At 44.7% G+C, this 20,499-nt stretch overlaps 1 protein-coding gene across 1 annotated transcript in view; it reads left to right on the top strand.

Moving 5' to 3' along the window:
* cadm1b (cell adhesion molecule 1b) overlaps positions 1-20,499 on the top strand; it is a 224,176-nt gene that overhangs the window by 171,437 nt on the left and 32,240 nt on the right. The window contains exons 4-8 of the mRNA XM_056283760.1: positions 7,970-8,122; positions 9,727-9,864; positions 18,074-18,232; positions 18,942-19,038; positions 19,353-19,525. Coding sequence (XP_056139735.1) covers positions 7,970-8,122; positions 9,727-9,864; positions 18,074-18,232; positions 18,942-19,038; positions 19,353-19,525 — 720 coding nt within the window. The remainder of the gene's footprint in view (positions 1-7,969; positions 8,123-9,726; positions 9,865-18,073; positions 18,233-18,941; positions 19,039-19,352; positions 19,526-20,499) is intronic.

The following is a 20,499-nucleotide window of genomic DNA, read 5'->3' on the forward strand; positions in this document are numbered from 1 at the left end:
AGAGGGGCAACGGAGATTCTGGCGGCCAGAAGTCGTTTTTCCACAAAACACGAACGCTTTTGTCCACGGGGACACGCAATGTCATCAAAAAATCCCAAACTCCTCCCAACTGATTGAAGTATCGTCATATTAATGATAATGATAATGATTATTATTGTTATTACCGCTGCTAACTGATGTAGCCATTCTAGTTATAGTAGCAGCATTCGTAGTCATACTTATCGTTGCCCATATGAAGATGGACTGTAGTAAAACCATCAAAAATTACTGTAGTATTTCCTCCAGTTTTATCATCACATTGTTATGCAAACACTACAGCCGATACTACACAAATTACTTCAGTGTTTCCTGTAGTTTTTCCCCCCCAATGATATTGTAGTGTTTTCTGCAAACCCTACTGCCGCCTTTATTAAGACTGCTGTATTTCCTTACCTCTGTGTTACCTCAGCTCACATTATATACGTCACTGACCATCGGGTGGAGAATGAATGTTCACGTCAGTCTACGGTAGGCTCGAGTAATGGTAGAAAATATTTACTCCACCCAGCCAGCAGTCGCTATCGGCTCAATCCTATTTAGGTCAAACTGACCCTTTAGAAGACAGGAGGTGTGGGGCGTCCGGGTAGCGAAGCGGTCTATTCCGTTGCCTACCAATACGGGGATCGCCGGTTCGAACCCCCATGTTACTGCCGGCTTGGTCGGGCGTTTCTAAGGACACAATTGGCCATGTCTGCAGGTGGGCAGCTGGATGTGGGTGTGTGTCCTGGTCGCCGCACTAGCGCCTCCTCTGGTTGGTCGGGGCGCCTGTTCGGGGGGGAGGGGGAACTGGGGGAAATAGCGTGATCCACCTGGCGAAACTCCTCACTGTCAGGTGAAAAGAAGCGGCTGGCGACTCCACATGTATCGGAGGAGACATGTGGTAGTCTGCAGCCCTCCCTGGATCGGCAGAGGGGGTGGAGCAGTGACTGGGACGGCTTGGAAAGGTGGGGTAACTGGCCAGATACAATTGGGGAGAAAAGGGGGGGGGTCTCTCCCCCAAAAAAAGAAGACAGGCAGTATTACTCTGCAGCAGCTTGAGCCAACTTTCATTTATTCATTTGTTTGTTTGTTTGTTTGTTTGTTTTTGTTGAGTCATTCTACCTTCCCTCACGTGCGCCATCCTTTCACCAGCCCCCATCAACGCTACGCCATTGTCAATTACAAGGTGGATGGCTCTTGTTTATCTGTAAATAGAATTTGAATTTGTCTGGGATTCGTGACGGGCAGCGAAGGTCATATTGGCTTGATTGGACCGTTAGTGGAACAGTGCCGCCGTAATGGGTCTGTGTGAGCCCCGTGACAGGGCTATTTCTGGACTCTGTTCCTGGAGGACTGCTGTTTGTGGTGGGACCACCTCCCGCTAGCGGCATTGTTACCTGTCAACGGGGCCCCTCTGCACAGAGACAGGGCTTTGTGTACCGGGAGATAAACAGCGACGTGCAGACACACACCAGGAACTACAAGCACCGAGGCAGCTGCGAGCTAGCATGTACGATACAAGTTCACCAGGGCCCGGCACTGGAAGCATGTTATCTTTCATCACCTTGCAGCGGCGTTGCACCGGGAGGAAATTCGGATATGGTCTTATCGTTTTGTCATCTAAATGAACGACAATGAGGATGTTACCTAACCTTTCTCACAAAATGAGGTCTGAAGTATTTGAGGGAGTATTATTTGAAAATGAGTGTGGGGTTCATGTTTTACTTGGCATTCTTAAGCAGTTGAGTGTGCTGAACCGCAGTCGGATCCTTCAACCCCTGTGTTGTAGCATTTGTAAGCAGACACTGATGTCATGTAAAACTCATGTGACTATCGTGACAGTGATATTTTCTTATCATCCAGCTCCGGCCTTCACAGTATCAGGACCGGTCTGACTGGTTCGAGTTCCGTTAAGAAATGGACAAAGCTGATTCGTCAGGTTCCAGAAGTAAAAATGCCGTCCGTAGACAATTTCATCATTAGCCGTTTGGTATCGACCCTACAAGGTAGACATCACAATGAGCGGTGAGGTTATGAAATGATGGTACATGCTCCTGTAGAGGTCAAAAGTCAGTCTGATTTCAACAACGTTCAGAAGAAATGGTGTTTTCTTCCAGAATTCACGGTGAAGTACTATACTACCCACAATGCTCGAACACGTTCCCCAATCAGAGACATCGCTATTACCATGGAGAGTGTTTTGTCTGTCAGACATGATGCGTTTTTTTCCCCTTCTTTTTAGTGATGAGGGGAAAACGAATCACAAAACACTACAGTTTAAACAAGATCTCATTACCGGGCGAAGGTATGTGACGGCAGAATTTGGTTGAAGCCGGTTGAAAGTGAGGGGACAGGGATTCGGTCTCATTATTTGCAGTACGTGATGGGATGATTAGTTCTGTCCATCCATCCATTATCCAAACCGCTTATCCTGCTCTCAGGGTCGCGGGGATGCTGGAGCCTATCCCAGGAGTTATTGGGCGGCAGGCGGGGAGACACCCTGGACAGGCCGCCAGTCCATCACAGGGCAGGCAGGCACACACACACACTTAGGGGCAATTTAATACGGCCGATTCACCTGACCTACATGTCTTTGGACTGTGGGAGGAAACCGGAGCCCCCGGAGGAAACCCACGCAGACACGGGGAGAACATGCAAACTCCACACACAGAGTACGACCCGGGACGACCCCCAAGGTTGGACTACCCCGGGGCTTGAACCCAAGACCTTCTTGCTGTAAGGCGACCTCGCTAACCACCGGCCACCGTGCCGCCCCATTCCCTCTTAAAAGATGTTAAGTGCACCGTGTTGCATGTTTTGTCATTTTTTGTTTTGTTTTTTTGATTCTTTTTTTACTTTCTTCCCCCCTCGGAATCAATTTTAACAAGGCCGTGATTCGTGTTGTTGCTGGTTGAATTTGTTTAAGGCTTAAAACTCTTTATAAAGGGATTTTCTGAAATGTCTAGAAAATTGGTGGAACATTTACTTGCAGAGTCTAGACTCCTGGGAAAAAAAAAAGACAAAGGTACAACAATGTGTACTTAACATCTTTTAAAAGGGAATAAAACTAATTACCGTGTTAAGCATCGAATCCTTTCCCCCGCTCACTTTCAACCAGTTTCAACCAACTTTTTCAACTGTCTATATTTTCTTCACAATGCTTTCTTGTATATACTGTAGGCAGCTCAACGTTTGCTACCATCATGACAGTAGATGGTACTATTTGCATCTGTTTCTACTGCCTTGTAGATTTGCCTCTTTAGACAAAGGCTAGGAGAAGGTAACTCGTGAATTCAAACCCAAGAAGGCCAATGGCAAAAACATCAGATGTCATGCAGAGGAACCACTCTGTTGGTCAATAGATGGCATCACTCGACCAGTAAGCTCTCACTGCAGGGCAACCTCTTTATCTACTGAGCCCGTTGCACTATGGTGTACCGCTTAGGAATGGGTTCTGGGGTCCGGAGAGACTGTTCGGCTGGGGCACGACACCGACTGTCTTAACTACTGTGCAAGGTGTGATGTGAGGGGAGCGCGCTAATCATTGGTCTGTGACAAATGTGGACGATATTGTCGCTCTAATGTGGGCCTGATGGCCCACGGGCGTGCTTGCCGAGCTTGAACTGCATCACAGTCATCATTGTTTTCGATGGACTGCCGAAGAAGTAGTGTTTTGCCATTTTTCCTCTTTTGATCCCTAAAAAAAACCAGATCATGTCTGACAGAAAAAAAAAAACCCCATGGTGAAGCAGGTTGCTAGCTGAAGGAGACATTATTGTAGTTAACAATAATGTTAACTACAATAATGTCTCATGGCAACAGCAGCGTCTCTGATTGGTGGAACTCACTTAAGGACTGTGGATAGTGTAGTAACTCACCGGGGATTCGGGAATAAAACACGATTTCTTAAAAATGAAGCTGAAAATTAGACTGATGGCTTCGACAGGCGCATATGCCATCGTTACACAATCTCGTAGCTCACGGCACGTCTACCTCGAACAGTTACTTTATGTAAATACATACTCTTACTCTACATACTCAATACTCTTTAAACCAGATGTGCAATACAAATGTTTGTACAATACAAATGTATAACTGTAAATAAACATACAACTATGGTGTACTGTTTATAAATTGTTGCTGCTATTGTTGTGGTTGTAACATGGGTATATAATATAGTACGTAGTTGTGAGGTGGATGGTAGGTGAATATATACTTCTGATACATAAGATAATATAGTGGGAGTATATAGCATTGTATATGGGCATGATGGGTTGTGGAGTTGTGGTATTGGTATATAGTATAGTGTATTGGCCATACACTATACATATACATATAGGAGTTACATTATCTCTTTATAGATTTAGAGAAGCATACAACAGGGTGCTGAGAGAGGAGGTGTGGTATTGTATGAAGAAGCCGGGAGTTGCAGAGAAGTATGTAGGAGTGGTGCAGGATATGTATGAGGGAAGTGTGACAGTGGTGAGGTGTGCAGTTGGAATGACAGATGGGTTCAAGGTGGAGGTGGGATTACATCAAGGATCGGCTCTGAACCCTTTCTTGTTTGCAATGGTGATGGACAGGTTGACGGACAAAATCAGGCAGGAGTCTCCGCGGACTATGATGTTTGCAGATGACATTGTGATCTGTAGCAAGAGTAGGGAGCAGGTTGAGGAGAGCCTGGAGAGGTGGAGGTATGCACTGGAGAGAAGAGGAATGAAAGTCAGTAGGAGCTAGATGGAATACCTATGCATGAATGAGAGGAAGGACAGTGGAATGGTCAGGATGCAAGGAGTAGAGGTGACGAAGGCATATGAGTTTAAATACTTGGGGTCAAGTGTCCAAAGTAACGGGGAGTGCAGAAAAGAGGTGAAGAAGAGAGTGCGGGCAGGGTGGAGTGGGTGGAGAAGAGCGTCAGGAGTGATTTGCGACAGAATGGTACCAGCAAGAGTTAAAGGGAAGGTTTACAAGATGGCTGTGAGACCAGCTATGTTATATGGTTTGGAGACAGTGGTACTGATGAAAAGACAGGAGGTGGAGCTGGAGGTGGCAGAGTTGAAGATGCTAAGATTTCCAGTGGGAGTGATGAAGAAGGACAGGATTAGGAACGATTATATTAGATGGACTGCTCAGGTTGGACGGTTTGGAGACAAAGCAAGAGAGGCAAGATTGAGATGGTTTGGACATGTGTGGAGGAGAGATGCTGGGTATATTGAGAGAAGGATGCTGAATATGGAGCTGCCAGGGAAGAGGAAAAGAGGAAGGCCAAAGAGGAGGTTTGTGGATGTGGTGAGGGAGGACATGCTGGTGTGACAGAGGAAGATGCAGAAGGCAGGGAGAAATTGAAACGGATGATCCGCTGTGGCGACCCCTAACGGGAGCAGCCAAAGGTAGTAGTAGTAGTAGTAGTAGTAGTAGTATAGTGTATGGGCAATATAGTATATAAGCAATATGGTATAATATATGGGCATAGGTTGTTCAACCACGAATGAAAGATGATTCATTTTGAACATGTAAATAAGCAGCATAATACCATAACAAGACTCTGTACATAGTAGTGACACACCTGTTGTGCATGCATGCTTGCCTCCAATGTCCTGTTGTTGTTCCATTTATTTCTTCTTCTTTTTTTTTTGTTGAGAGTGATGTATAGCAGTGCTACAGGCTGCTGTATACCAGAGTCAAATTCCTCATGTGCATAGGAACACTTGGCCAATAAAGGTGATTCTGAATCTGATTATGGCTAATTAACCAAATTCCCTATGGTGACTAGGAGTTGAATTTCTACTTGCAGGACCCGGGCTGCTGAAAAAGTAGGCGGTCACATTTCAGCTTTATTGTAGCTTAAGTAGAGGCAGCCAAGAGGTCCCTTTGTACTATTAGATATTCATTCCAATGGCTATCCATTAAACGATATGACATTTGGCAGTTGGCATCAACTATGATTAGAATGAGCTGGGGGTTTTTTCCCCCACAGATCCAAAGTGGAGCTGCGGGTGTGGTGATGTAATAGCACACTTTTATATGTTCATTGTATCTTTCCTCAGGACCTGTCTGACTTTCAGAGGTTCGATAATTTGGTCAGCCCGTGGGCAGGGTACCATGGCTTTGTCTTTGGCACCCTCCACAGCCTTACGTGCAGCAGCCCTGCCAGTGATTCAGCCGCTTCACATCAGCGAGGTTCACTGTCTTAGCAATGAAGGGTTTTCCTCCCTTGCAAGCCCTTTGACTCTCAAAGAGCATCAGTGTCATCATCCCCCTTTGAGGAAAGACTTCCAAGGAGCTCTCAAATTACAAGTCCTTATTGGAGATGAGGCTTCGTGTTGACGGTGCCCACAGACCTCGGGTAATGATCAAGATGCTGACTGTGAGGCCTGACAGGAGTAACTCCCCACGCCTCAGTGATGGGTTGAATAGAGTTCGTTAGCTCGACAGATGCAGAGAGGACTTGATAAAGATGGCAGGTCAAAACATCAAAAGGACTCTCAATCGAATCTACCGAGGGTGTTTATGTAAAGTAGCACTAAGGGGATGAGGGGCTGACCCAAATGGAAAGCAGGAGTGAAAAGTTGGAGGTATTCGCCATAACCTACTTTGACGACGTTAGACGGAAAATTCCCCGAACCCTTCTTTCTTAAAAGCCCATTTTCATCCCACGGTGCCATATACGCACTGACGCTGCTCACAAAGTATCGATATACTGACGTGCATGGTAGCCTTTGGCGTGAGTGTGCTGTATGAGACGGGTGATGGGTAAACGACTGTACGAGAAGCGGGGGGGGGGGCAACCACTTCCTCACTTAACCCGAAGTTAAACCATTACCCTATCCTTTATGTCATCATAATTGATAAATCACGGTAGAAGTTTCACTTTGGACTCTGTGGAGCATCCGCTATATCTGTACAGACACCGAAGGGTACCTTGTGCGTCACATAGTCAATATATGATGCTGTGGGCTGGGGATGCGTTGGGCGTAAGTGGGGCGGTTCTCGGGGTACTTTTTGATTTCAGCTCCCTGGCATCAAACTTCTTCTTACAGCCACACTGTGATTTAATTCATTATGTATGTTTGAATGCCTCTCCCCTTCCTCTGGAATATGTTGAATTTGATGCATCCATCCATGACCATCAGCAGTCCATTTCTAAGAGTTCCCAGCTTGTTAGGAGTCCTCATGAGCGCTCCACACACTCTCCTGTCTTCGCGGGTGCTCTGTGGACTGTAAAGCTGCTTTATAAATCAACTTGTATGAATCATTTTGAAACTCACTTTTCTTTTACTCTTAATTAAGGAGAAAGTCCACAAAGGAGCTCGCTCTCTCTCTCTCTCTCTCGCCCTCTCCCATCTCAGTTACTCTCTCTCTCCCTCTTTCACCCTCATCTCTCTCCCTCTTCTCTGACTCCATCTTTCTTATTCCCCTGCTTCTCTCTCCCTCTTTCACCCTCATCTCTCTTCCTCTTCTCTGACTCCATCTCTTTCTCTTATTCCCCTGCTTCTCTCATTTCATTCCTCTCTCTCTCTCTCTCGCTAGACTTCCAGTGATTTTACTCTCATTTTATCTCCTTTCATTCCCTCTCCCTCTCTTCCTGTCTCTCTCTCTCTCTCTCTCTCTCTCTCTCTCTCTCTCTCTCTCTCTCTCTAGTCTTGCAATGATTTTACTCTCATTTTCTCTCTCTTCATTCCCTCTCACCTTCTAACGGTATCTCTCCACTTCTAAACATATTGACTCTCTCTCTCTCTCTATTGTCTTTCTTGCAATCTCCCTCCCTCCATTTGCTCTCCCGATCCTCCATCTACTCCATCTAGCAGACGCTTTCCCCTGTCTCTCCCCCATCCCTCGCGCCCTCCTCCCCGCTCACTGGCTGGCTCGCTCAGTCACTCCGTGTCTTCACGTTTGCGTCTCCTCTACTCCATATCCTCACTGTCTCGGTTGCACATGTATTTCCTCCCAGCCCTGAAGGACAGCCGGTTCCAGCTGGTGAATTTCTCTGACAACGAGCTGCGGGTCTCCCTGTCCAACGTGTCACTCTCCGATGAGGGACGCTACGTGTGCCAGCTCTACACAGATCCCCCTCAGGAAGCCTACGCCGACATCACTGTCCTGGGTAAATGTGTGAACGACGCATGCACGCACACGCACAAACACACACACACACACACTCTCTGTCTGTCATTCTCTGCCACTGTCTTTCATTCCATTATAGATAGTGATTATGAAATAATAGTAATCTGTGATCCCTTTTGCCATTGCAATTATTCAATTCCGCTCTGACAACAAACGAGCAATGAGACATAGATCTCTCACAGTATTGTCACACTTTTAATATGTTCGCAAACAGACGCACAAAGCGTAGCTACGTAAGTGCGTGCCCTGATCTCGGAGCCCCACTCCCTTCCTACCTTGCAGCACAAACTACTGAGTCATGCGTCTTGTTACGCTCACAGTGGTGTGTACCCCGAGTTCCTCCCTAATCCTGTTTTGGAGGAAGTAGCTTATCTATATTTCTGGACTGTCATCGCAACGGATAACAGAACTTGCATATTGTTCAAAGAGATCATAGGTCAGGTCTGCTCTTGTCCTTATCTTCCAGCTCGTAATTCTCCGGGGCCGTTCCTTCAGACCTTGTTACACTCAAATGAGCTTCTCACGCGCTCCTCTGCTACCAGCTACCAGCTAACAATAGACCTTCATTAGCTCATATGGAGGAGACGCTCTATAACACCATCTCTGCTGTGTTCCACGCGAGCTTTAAGCATCCATCTGAGCAATATAGACTAAATTCAAACATAGATCCTGCATGGTAAAAGATTAAAAGTACGCGAACATCATATATGATTATATGGCAGACAAATTGCCAGCGTGCTGTTATCTTTAGCGACTGAGACAAAATGTCAGCCAATTAAGCTCTTACGGTGCTCAACAGCATCAGGAAAAGGAGCAGATGCTGAGATGGATGGCTCAGACTGTGTTGTTTTTGGCAGCTGTGTTGACTCTATGAATCCTGGTGAATGGTGACTTGGCCGCTCGGAGCAATTCCCCCCATTGAAAGTCAGCTGTGCCACACTTTGATGCTTTGGAGAGAAATTACTCCAGTTAAGCTTTATTATACATGCAGACATCCTGAGGGATTGAAAGGAATTAAGAACACTTTAAAGTAATTACTCTAGTTATACAATTGAAACCTAGCTGCAGAATTTCAGTACTAAGGGTTGCATTTAAGGGCTCTTGAAATAAACACCCTACTGAGTTTATGTTTTCCGCTATTCTCTCCCTCAAAATTTTCGTTTGCTTTTTCAAGCATTCGAAATTTGGCAAATTGCTTCTGCTGTACTTCAGTAACTAATTCGATGGGCAGGAAACAAAGAGACTGCTGCTTATCCTATTTTGCATTGATTTAATGGGCACCTAGGTGCAAGATCACAATTTGGGGTCCTGGCAAAAGTCCTGCATAGGAAATGAAAGTGTATGAGTGACTATGTGTACAGGCATATAAATGTGTGTGGCATGTGCACTTTTTTGTGTCTTTGTTCACTTGTGTAGTTGTGTGTGTGTGGGTCTTTGTTCACTTGTGTAGCTGTGTGTGTTCCTGTGCATTTGTGTTTACGTGTGTGTATCTGTGTGGGGGTGCGTGCGTGTGTCTGCATGCCTGTGCATACATATATATGTGCAATACTGCCAGGTTTTCTCACTCTTGTTTCCGTGAACCAGTCCCACCAGGCAGCCCAATCATTGAAAGTCGGGAGGATGTGGTCCGCGAGGGGAACGAGACGGAGCTCACCTGCACGGCCATGGGCAGCAAGCCACCCGCCTCCATCAGATGGATGAAAGGAGAGCAAGAACTGACAGGTCGGTGGAATAACAGCCTCCCCCACTTTGCTTCACATACTCCTGGCCTGTCCATTTTAGTAGAAGTCCAGGTCTCTAGAGGGGCTCGCCTCCCCAAGCTAAACGTGGCCTTGCACTTAAACATTGATAGCTGTTGTACTGATTATGTTGATTGACATGGATAGGACATGCCATGGAAGATAATCAAGTCCTGCAAGTGCGGCTGAAAGAAAACTTTTTTTTTTTTTACCTTTCCATTAAATCTTTTTTGCTCGGGCACCCCGTGGCCGGTAAGCTCCATCTGCTAATTAGTACGGCATGTGTTCACCGCAGAAGGGGCTGGAATCCCAGCTAATGCAGCGACAAAAGGAGTCATGCTTCTGTCAACTTCGCTGTCTCTACCACAATCTTATATATATAAAGCAAGAGTGTATGTTTGTATGTTCGCTTAAAACTCCAGAAATACTCATTGTACAGCAAAAAGAAAGGTATCTTTAGAATCGTGACTTTCCAAGGATTGCACAGTTCGAAAAATATTTCAAAAACCAAGTAAAAATTTTGATTTATTTGCAACGATGCTTTGTGGAGACTTCTGGCAAATCCTTCCAGTGGTCAAGGGAGGCACTACACCTAACATCGTCAATGCTAGCCTGAAGGCACACAACGGTTTACCCTGAGGCGCTTGAGTACTGAGCGACTAATACACACATTGGCAAAGAAGCTTGATGAATGGATTGAAAATGATGACATTTGATAATTTTTGTTAGTAACATTAGTTTAGTCAACATTTGTTTATCACATGTATCATATCATACATTATCCTATATTTCATCGTCGATTATATTGTAAAGATCAGATCGCGTTGGTTGTTTTGGTGAGAACATTTTCCACGGGCAACACCGGGTACCTCTGCTAACTCCCGAATAAAAAGAAGAAACGTAGCAACAAAAAAAAAACCAAAGACATGCATATCAGAAGGGATGAATCAAAATTGCCGATAGGTTTGATTGGGAGTTTGTGTGCCCCAGTGAGTTTTCGCCCAGCACAACACTTACAACCACCACCTGCCCTCAGCCCAAAGTATGCTGGGATAATGTGCAGCCATTTGTATTCCTACAAGAGTAACTGGGTAAACAAAATAAATGGATTGATGGATGGACTACTTACATAGGCTAATGGCATACTGATTACATGTAAAATTTCAGATTTCTGACATATTGACTGTAAAAACTCTTGTACCTGCTGCATAATAGTCAGGTTTATGGTTTTACCAGTCGAAACTATCTCTGACATTTACTTTTGACCATCTATACTCGGAATAACGTGTTTATGAATTCTCATTTCTATATTTCATTTTGGTTCCAGCACCCCGGGCTTGCTCCAGGCTGTTGGGCGAGGGGGTTCATGATCTGGTGTAGTGAGGAAAATCTCTGCTACCACCCTGTTCTGATTAAGGGTCATTAGTTATTTATTTTGTACTTACTGTACATATTTTATACTTCTTGTACAGCAGGATGGAGATTCAATTTAGTTATATTTAAATGGCGCAAATATTTCTGGGCTTATTGTCAAGTTACATATGTAGTTAGAATGGAGCAGATTCATCTGGCTTGTTGAAAAATGAAATATTTAGACAACAGTGGACCTGAAGCGAAATGCCATTTGTGCCTTCATTGCTTCTGATGGGAATGGAAGTCAATTTCTGTTTAGGAATTGTTGAGTGGAGTCTTGAGCAGGAGAGGAAGACACCGGGGGTGTTAGATCAGTGAAATGCCACTGAGATGCTTAACAGACCTAACCCCTTAAAGGCGATGAATAGCTAAAGACAGACAGGGAGTCATATCTTTCCACGTACTGTAGGAAACACCCGAGGGCATAGGTTTGATTTTGACATTGGTGAGGGCATAAAAGCGATCCGCAGGGGCCCCCCTGGAAACTGAGGCTTTTTGCATTTATGATAGATTTCTGATTGCAATTTCATGTCATCTAGAGCCTTTATTTATAGATAAAGTAGCCAACATACATAAAGGGAGTTTTTTCCCCCATCAATATGTTCTTGGGAGAATAATTACACAATTTCAGTTACTACCTGACAGGATTGCTTCTGTCACCTGATAAAGTATCACACTGATGATGCATGCCATATGAACAGTGAGACGTGTCTATTCAAAGCTCTCATTTCAAACACACATAATGAACCATTGTCCCGGGTCGCCCTCTGTGTGGAGTTTGCATGTTCTCCCCATGTCTGCGTGGGTTTCCTCTGGGTTCTCCGGTTTCCTCCCACAGTCCAAAGACATGTAGGTCAGGTAAATCGGCGATACTAAATTGCCCCTAGGTGTGAATGTGCGTGTGTTTGTGTGTGTGTGTGGGGGGGGGGCGTGCGCTGTGATGGCCTGGCGGCCTGTCCAGGGTGTCTCCCCGCCTGCCGCCAAGTAACTGCTGGGATAGGCTCCAGCATCCCCGCAACCCTGAGAGCAGGATAAGCGGTTTGGATAATGGATGGATGGATGTTATACAGAACATCATCAGCCTAACATTTGTCACAATACTGAATCTCACTACTAACACATCATCATCATCATCATCATCATCATTTCTGTAACCTATGGAGGTCAGAGGAGCACAGCTGATACCTCAACAAGTCTCTTCCACCGTTCCCTATCCATCGCAGCTCTCCCTGCCTCCACAACGCTCATCTGTAGCCATTCTCAGATGTTGTTTACCCAGATTTTTCTCGGTCTCCCTCTCTTCCTAGTCCCTTCCAAAAGGCCTGGCAGGATGTCCTTTGCAAGTGTGTTTTCCATTCAGCAAACTTACCCACACCAGTTTAATTTCCTTTTTTTTTTTTTTACCATTGTCGGTACTGCTGTCACATTATATTCGAATATCGAATTTAATTTCGAATTTGCATAAAAACACGAGATTCGAACGTAAATGGGGAAATTCTAATTAAATAAATAAATAAATAAATTGATTGTACTTTAAAATTATTAATTAATCAATGTCAAAAATGCCGAAAGTAGGCTACGGCAAGAATTCCCGCTCTAATTACCCATAAGTCCATGGAGCGGAAACGTAGGCCTAGGCTGCAGCCAGAAACGAGAAAATGGAGGAATTTGGTGCTGCCGACAACGAGCCCGATGATCAGCATACCAGAAAGATCGTCACTCCAGAGAATCTTAGGAGTGCGATTTGGAAACACTTTGGTTTTTGGACTGTAAATGGAAAGACTGAAAACAAGGACAAGGTAATATGCAAACTATGTGAGCGTGAACTAGCATACCATAGTTCCACGACCAACCTACATGCAATTCCATCATCCGGCCGAATACAAAGAACTGCAGGACCCTGCTGGTGCGTCTGCTGCTAAACAACCCAGGCTGACAACGTTTTTCTCACCTTCGGCTGCTCTGTCCTCTACACGAAAAGAGGCGATCACTTCACAACTCACCAAATTCATATGTAAAGACATGCGGCCAATAAGCATCGTGGGAGGTGGAGGCTTTAAAGATTTTCTCCGTGAAATTGAGCCACGTTACACTATCCCGAGCAGAACCACAATAACTAAAAACATTGTGAAACTCTACGATACTACTCGTGAAAATGTACGCCAGATACTAAATGATCTGCAGGGCATCGGAACAACAGGCAGCTGTTGCAGCTGTAATATTTGAGAAAAAATTGTCAAATCTCGAACTAACCACAACTGAATGGTCCATGGTCGAACAGATGCGTGAAATACTTAGACCGTTCAAGATTGCGACTGAGGCTTTGTCAACTAACAAATATCCCACAGCTTCTGCTGTATTGCCTTTACAGCATGTACTACTACTGTGTCAACTTGGCTCACCCATTCCTAATGCAATGCCCAGCTTGAGAGAAATGACCGCAAAGATCGACACAGATTTGAGGAAGCGTTATGACAAAAATAACGAAGCAACATTCATGTTATTGAATAAAGCAGCATACCTGGATCCCCGCTTTCATAGTTTAATGCATTTATCGGAGGAACAGAAGGACCAAGTGCACGCAAACATTAAAGAAGAAATGGCCGTGAGATTTGAAAGTGGGACAGATGAGCATTCGTTAAGCTCAGACACTCACGCAAGGAAAACAGCCCTGACGGCAATGGGCGATCTGTTTGGAGAAACATACAAGGGAAGGGGCGAGACGAGAGACCACCAAGACAATGTACTGCACCAAGAGATGTGGTCCTGCCGAAGAGAGACAACGATGCCAGCAGACAGCAATCCTCTTCTATGGTGGAAGACGCTGGGTAGCGGAAAATATCCCCACCTGGCGCAGCTTGCAAGAAAGTAGCTGAGTGTTCCCGGGACATCAGTGCGTTCTGAGCGAGTCTTTTCCACAGCTGGGAATATTGTTAACAAAAAGCGCTCCGCTCTTGACACTGAACACGTTAACCAGTTGATATTCCTGGCGAATAATCTGTAGCCTCCCAGTCCAGTTAGGCCTATGTGTAGGCTATGTATAATCGTATTTACAAAGGCCACATAACCCACTATTTTTTATTTTATTATTACTATTATTATTTACTTTAGTTATTTAGTTTGGTGGGCTTGCCTAGGCTACTTATAGGCCACGTTCTGTTAGTAGCCTACGTTACATTGCCATGGCAGCGCTGAATGCAGCCCAATTGCCATGAGGATTATTGACATTATTATTACTTTTTTGAGAAGCATACTCTGTGGTAATTGTTTTTGAAAATATGGCAACATTTGACTTCATAATTTGCATTAATTTCACTAATTATTTCGACCGAAATATGTTGTCTGTCTGCTTGTCCCCTTTTGTGGATACAAATGGTAAAACGCATGATCAAAATAATTACTGGTCAATAAATTACGGGTTATTTTTAGTCTTGCCATTTTAAAGACCGTTTTTTACGTGGAAATTCGAATCCAAATTCGAATATGGGTACAATTCTGCCACGAATATCGAATATGTTTTTTTCTTAAAGTGACAGCCCTAATTGTCGGTAAACTACCATGGTGACCAATAGCTTCCCTAACTCTGTTCAGCACTTCAATATTGGTGACGGGCGCTGTGTATGGGATTTGCAGCATTCATCTATAGAAGAATGCTAACATATCACCAGGTCATTATTCAACCTCACCTGTGACCCTGCCTGTCCTGCCTCTCCACCTCTGAGCTACTTACTACATGGTCGGGTTGCTTCTGTCATCTGACAAAATAACACATTGGTGCAAGCCATATGAAGTGAGTAAAATATTTATAGCTTTATTATTACCATTACTGTTGACTCTACACATTAGCAATTGAGAAAATATTTTCTTTAAGTGACTTACACTTTGACTTGTAGCTCCTAATGTCCACCTTTCTTTTTTTCCTTTTGGCCATCTGTGCATATCATCAAATTGCCAAACACACACACTAACATTAATGCAACAGGACAAAGTGAAAGTCCGATACCAAAATACGTATAGATACTCAGGCATAACGAACGCCGACTCTGTAATCACTTGCTGTTGCAGATGCTCAAACTGTAATGGCGAAACACGTGAACTGTTAGTACAAGGATGGCGTCTTCCTCACTTAGCCTACATGCACATCTAGTTGACGGAGCTGCACATCTAGGTGACGGGGCTTTGGCGCCTCTTACAACCAGATGTAGCCACAGCCTCACACATTAGCAAGAAACGGCAACGCCAATCCAATTTAGCGATACTGGGTTAGGGAGGAGGGCCTTGTAGTAGAGAACGAGATTGTGCATCAAACATGGATAATTAAAAATGGCGCCTGTTCATCCCGGACGAGAATTGCTCACCTGGCGCATACCATGGATGTATTATAGTAGAGATGTATTACAGTAATTATAGTAGAGATGTATTATAGTAAAACACATCCATGGCGAAAAGTTTCTGGCTTCTGGGTTATTTCCGGGTAAATGCGGCCCAGTGAATATGTGCAGTAGTGTTACTCCCATCATGCCTCCAGGCTATGAGAACGCGCGAACCGCGTTCAGGATCCGGCGCTGCGCGTTCAAAACAAAGTCTAACAAGGGACCAATAAATGGGACGCATAACCAAACTCAAAATATCCAGATGTGTGAAAGAGAAGATTCAGCTTTGTGTCATTTGTTCACCTTTACCTTTGATTTTTGTTCATCAACAGTGGTTATATTTTAATGTTTTTGATCAAAATTATTGCTAGGGACAATTCAGTAGTCGGACATGTCCCTACTATGCCCTTGCCCAAGCGCCTTATTAGTAAACATGTGCTTATAAATCATTCAACCAATTAAAAGATGCACATCCATCGCGTGGCAGCATTGAGGTCGTTTGCCTGTCTCGTGATCGGTGCGTGGACAAGACAGTAATAGTGGTGTGAAAGAAGCTCCATCGGCTGTTTTAAACTCACGCTTTCAAATTGGCCCACACTTGATAATGCAACCATCTATCATGCTGTCAAAAACGGGAGTTATAGGTTCAGGGCTGGTAAGGACTTACCTCGCAGGGTAGCTTCGATCCTTCTGAGCATAAAATGACAGCTGTGATATTAGTTCTGTACAGCTGAGCCCGGCTCTCCTCTGCTATGGGAGCCGGTAGTGTAAGCGGGAGAGTTGAGCCTGGCAAGTGTAATGGAAATTAAGTCCGTAAACTTCTCTGTAGAAAGTACTGCCATAATTTCTACCGTGCTAATCACAATACTCTTGCAGTAGTGATTTAGTGGCCACCGGTAAATTAGCTTGAACAATGGGCTTTTTATTAAACTCGTGGGGCAGAGGACTCAGATTGGAGAATGACTTGGGGGAGAGTGTCGCCCAGAGAGGAGAGCACGCCTGATTGCACCAGGATTGATCAGGGGTGGTTGCTCACAAAGGCGTTTGATTTGGCTTCTTTGTCGCACCACTCAAGTCAGCTCTGCATTCAGATGTGAGGCCCCTCTGCACCTGAGTGGCAGCCATTTTCTGCATTTGATGGACAGACTGGTTTGATTTTTTATCACTTCTATCTATCTAGCTAGCTGTCTGTCTGTGTCTAATCAAAGTGGGTTTTGTAGAGACATCAATGGAAGTATGGGTGCTGGCATTTTTTAAGAGCATTACCATCAGTCACCCTCTAGTTTATGTAAAGATGTGCGTGGTTAACTAATACTCTATGAGTCTAACTCACATACACTCTATGCATTTGTAAGTGAAATAGGATCAAATATTCATGCAGCTGCAGACTCCAGTTAATACCATACCAGCTCTAGGCTGAAAAGTTGAGGGTAAATTTGAATATTTCACTCGTGTCATTCACTGTGAAAAATGCATGCATTTGTCTAACAAAATTTCATAAATGCATTAACTCTCCTTTAACTGAGAGCCACCCGTTCATTACACACTTTTTAAAAGCCTTTATTAACCCTTTGCTCCTGAGAATTATTAAAATATTTTTTCTTGGTACTAAAATCATCATTACCATACACACTGACATATACTCTTTTTTTTCACGGCAACTGACAGAACCGTCAAATTGAATGACCCCAAGAGAATTGACCACTTTCCAAAACTGGCACTTCGACTGTTGCATGGGCAGATCTCGGTGTGGGGAAGTGTGTGCATGTTACACGGGGTTAATCACCATTAAAAGGCCACGCATGTGTGCAGTGGTGATCATCATCTGCAGAGCACCGGTGTTTCGCCCCCTCCCCGGGTCCGGCCCAGCTCCCCTGCGACAGGGCTGAAATGGAAGTGTGCTGCGGGTCAGAAAGGGGCTGTAATTATTTCCTCACTTCATTAAGTGCGAGTAAACCATCACACTCAGCACTGCGGCTAATGCGATGCCCCGATGGCATTGTAATGCTCTCTAAATGAATGCCCCTCTGACAGCCAGAGGCCTAGTGGGCAGCAGATTACTGCAGGGTTAGCCCTAACAACGCTCAACCCTCAAACTGCAGAGGCATTCATTATCAAGCTTATACCACCACTCCTTGCCACTCTTGACAGAACTGAAGGCCAAAGGCGAATTGCAATCCTCTTACATCTAGTTCAAACATCACATCAATGAATCCCGAACTGAATGTAAATGCAAATGCACCAGCGAGGTCCTAAATTGACAAGCAGTGCTTTCCCAAATAACCAGAAGCACTTGCCAGTGATGGTGGCTGCAGATACGGAATCGTAGCGTTGTTTTAGAGTTTTATGGCGTTCATTTATCTCTTTTTTCTTTTTAAAAAAAATCTTTCCTGTTGGATCCTTTAGGTGAGACAACATTAGAGGAGACCTATGACAGGATGTACACCGTCATCAGCCGTGTGAGAATCGCTGTCACCAAAGAGGATGATGGAGTGCCAGTAGACTGCATCATCGACCACCCAGCTGCAAAGGACCTCCAGGCACAAAGACATTTGGAAGTGTTATGTGAGTGACCGGTTTTTGTTTTTTCTCCCTTAGCCTACATTTAGGCCACAAATACGTTTGGTGTACTTCTGTTCATCGATGTGCAGATTGCTCAAAGGCTTTGGGCCGCCAACGATTATTAGCCACGAACTGTGAGATCCGGCATTCAAAATTTACAGATGACCTGCAACCTCGGCCTCCGGGATGCCGTCAGCGCAGAGAAAAAGTAACTTTTGCTTCGATGTCAAATGAGATTTGGTGTTCCTTAAATGGTGCATTGATTGAAGACGTAGTACCGGCTGCCCTACACTGTGTTAAACATCAAAGAAAGGTTAAGGTACCCTTTCGCGGGCTGTGCAGAATATTAATATTTTTAGATAGAAAACTGTTTTGTCTGACCTTTTGAGGGAGGGGAGAAAAAGAGCGGGAAGGCTTGACTCAACCCGACAGCTTGACATTTTGGTAATCTTTGGCTAATATTGATAAGAGAAAAGAGGCATTTTGCTGTAGGTAGAATGACTAGATACCCACTAATCTAGATACACACATATCTGAATCTCTTTCACCTGTACACTCTCTTTCCTTGGCTATATTGCAGTACACGTCACTTTATCTTACATTACATCACACATTACATTAAATGCAATGTCACAGTGACGTAACTAAGCCACAGGGCTCGAACGAAAGCACAAAGTGATTTCTACAAATCCAAAATTTTCTGCACTTTCAGATAAACCAGAAGTGAAGATCGTGGTGACGTACCCTGAGGGACTAACAAGAGAGGGAGACAATCTAGATTTGACATGTATCGCAGAGGGAAAACCACAGTGAGTATTCATAACCGGTTTGGGGTTTTTTTTTTGGGGTAGCCTAAAAGACGACACCCTGATCGCTGTACACATGACGGTTTTAAGTCTCGCCTTATCCTTTTCTCTCCCCGTCCGAGCACTCCTTTAACCTTTTCCATTTCACTGTAGCATTTAAATGTGACCACTTGTTTGTGCGCCGTTTATAAAATGTGTCATTAGACGAGGCCTGCCGATGGTCCTCCTCCGATGATCTCAATACTGACCTTTTATGTCAGAGTTCGGCTACGGACAGACAGCATGTGAAGGATGAGTGTGGTATTTGTGCTCTCCAGTCCCCATCAGATCAACTGGCTGAGGGTAGACGAGGATGTGCCGCCACACGCCGTGGTCACCGGCTCCGACCTCTACATCGAGAACCTCAACAAGTCTTACAACGGCACCTACCGCTGCGTGGCGTCCAACGCCGTGGGAGAGGCCTACGACGACTACATCCTCTATGTATACGGTAGGTATCAGGGAATCATTATCAACCGTTGTTCAGTTGCCAGCGTCGAACTTTTTCGCACCGGGGCGAGGTCTGTGTTTCTGACAAAGACGCATGGAAGAGGTACATCTACAGGAGAAGCTGCAGGAGTCATCATACCAGGATTATGCTGGTATGATGATGTTTCAACAAACAGGTTCACTTTTCACATCTGAACTTAAGCTGTTATTGAATTAGACTGCTAGCTCCAAATAAGATTAAACTGAATCAGATGTTTGTAGTAAATGTCTGAGTGCCATGGCGGGAGCAGGGATTGAGGGCCTGAATGCAGATGTGGTAACGGGTTAAACAAAAGGTTAACTGGTGGGAAACACGAGGGTATCAGGAACACACGTGACTGTTACATGATGAGAACATAACAGAGGTATGGTATAGACCATGGATGTATTATAGTAGAACTGGATATGGCGCCGCCACTCAGCCTTGCAGCCAATTTTTTTCCAGTGGTCACTCGTGGTATTGCAGCAAAAAAAAAAATCCCCTGCGGCCCAAAAGGCATTTTCCCCATAGACCACCATTGTAAAAGAGACGGCTGTAAAACTGTTGACAGGGCACCTGCAGCTATAATCATGGTCAGTTATTACTTTTTGTGTTGTATATTTTTGAGCCATGGGGTTTTAATCTTTTTTCTTTTTTTTTTTAAATGTCCAAAGCCCAGAAAAATCTTTTTCTTCTGCATGACAGCCCGGCTGTGTGCGAGCCATTCTCATAGCCTACAGGCATGATGGGAGTAACACTACTGTGCATATTCAGTGGGCCCCATGTACCCGGAAGTAACCCCGAAGCCAGAAACTTTTTCGGCGTATGTGCCAGGCGAGCAATTCCCATAGGAATGAACAGGCGCCATTTTTAGATCCAGTATCCAGTTCTACTATAATACATCCATGGTACAGACATGGTGACATGGTACAGATATGGAACGCTCTGACAATGAA

This window comes from Lampris incognitus, chromosome 7, assembly GCF_029633865.1.
Source record: "Lampris incognitus isolate fLamInc1 chromosome 7, fLamInc1.hap2, whole genome shotgun sequence".
Taxonomy (NCBI): domain Eukaryota; kingdom Metazoa; phylum Chordata; class Actinopteri; order Lampriformes; family Lampridae; genus Lampris; species Lampris incognitus.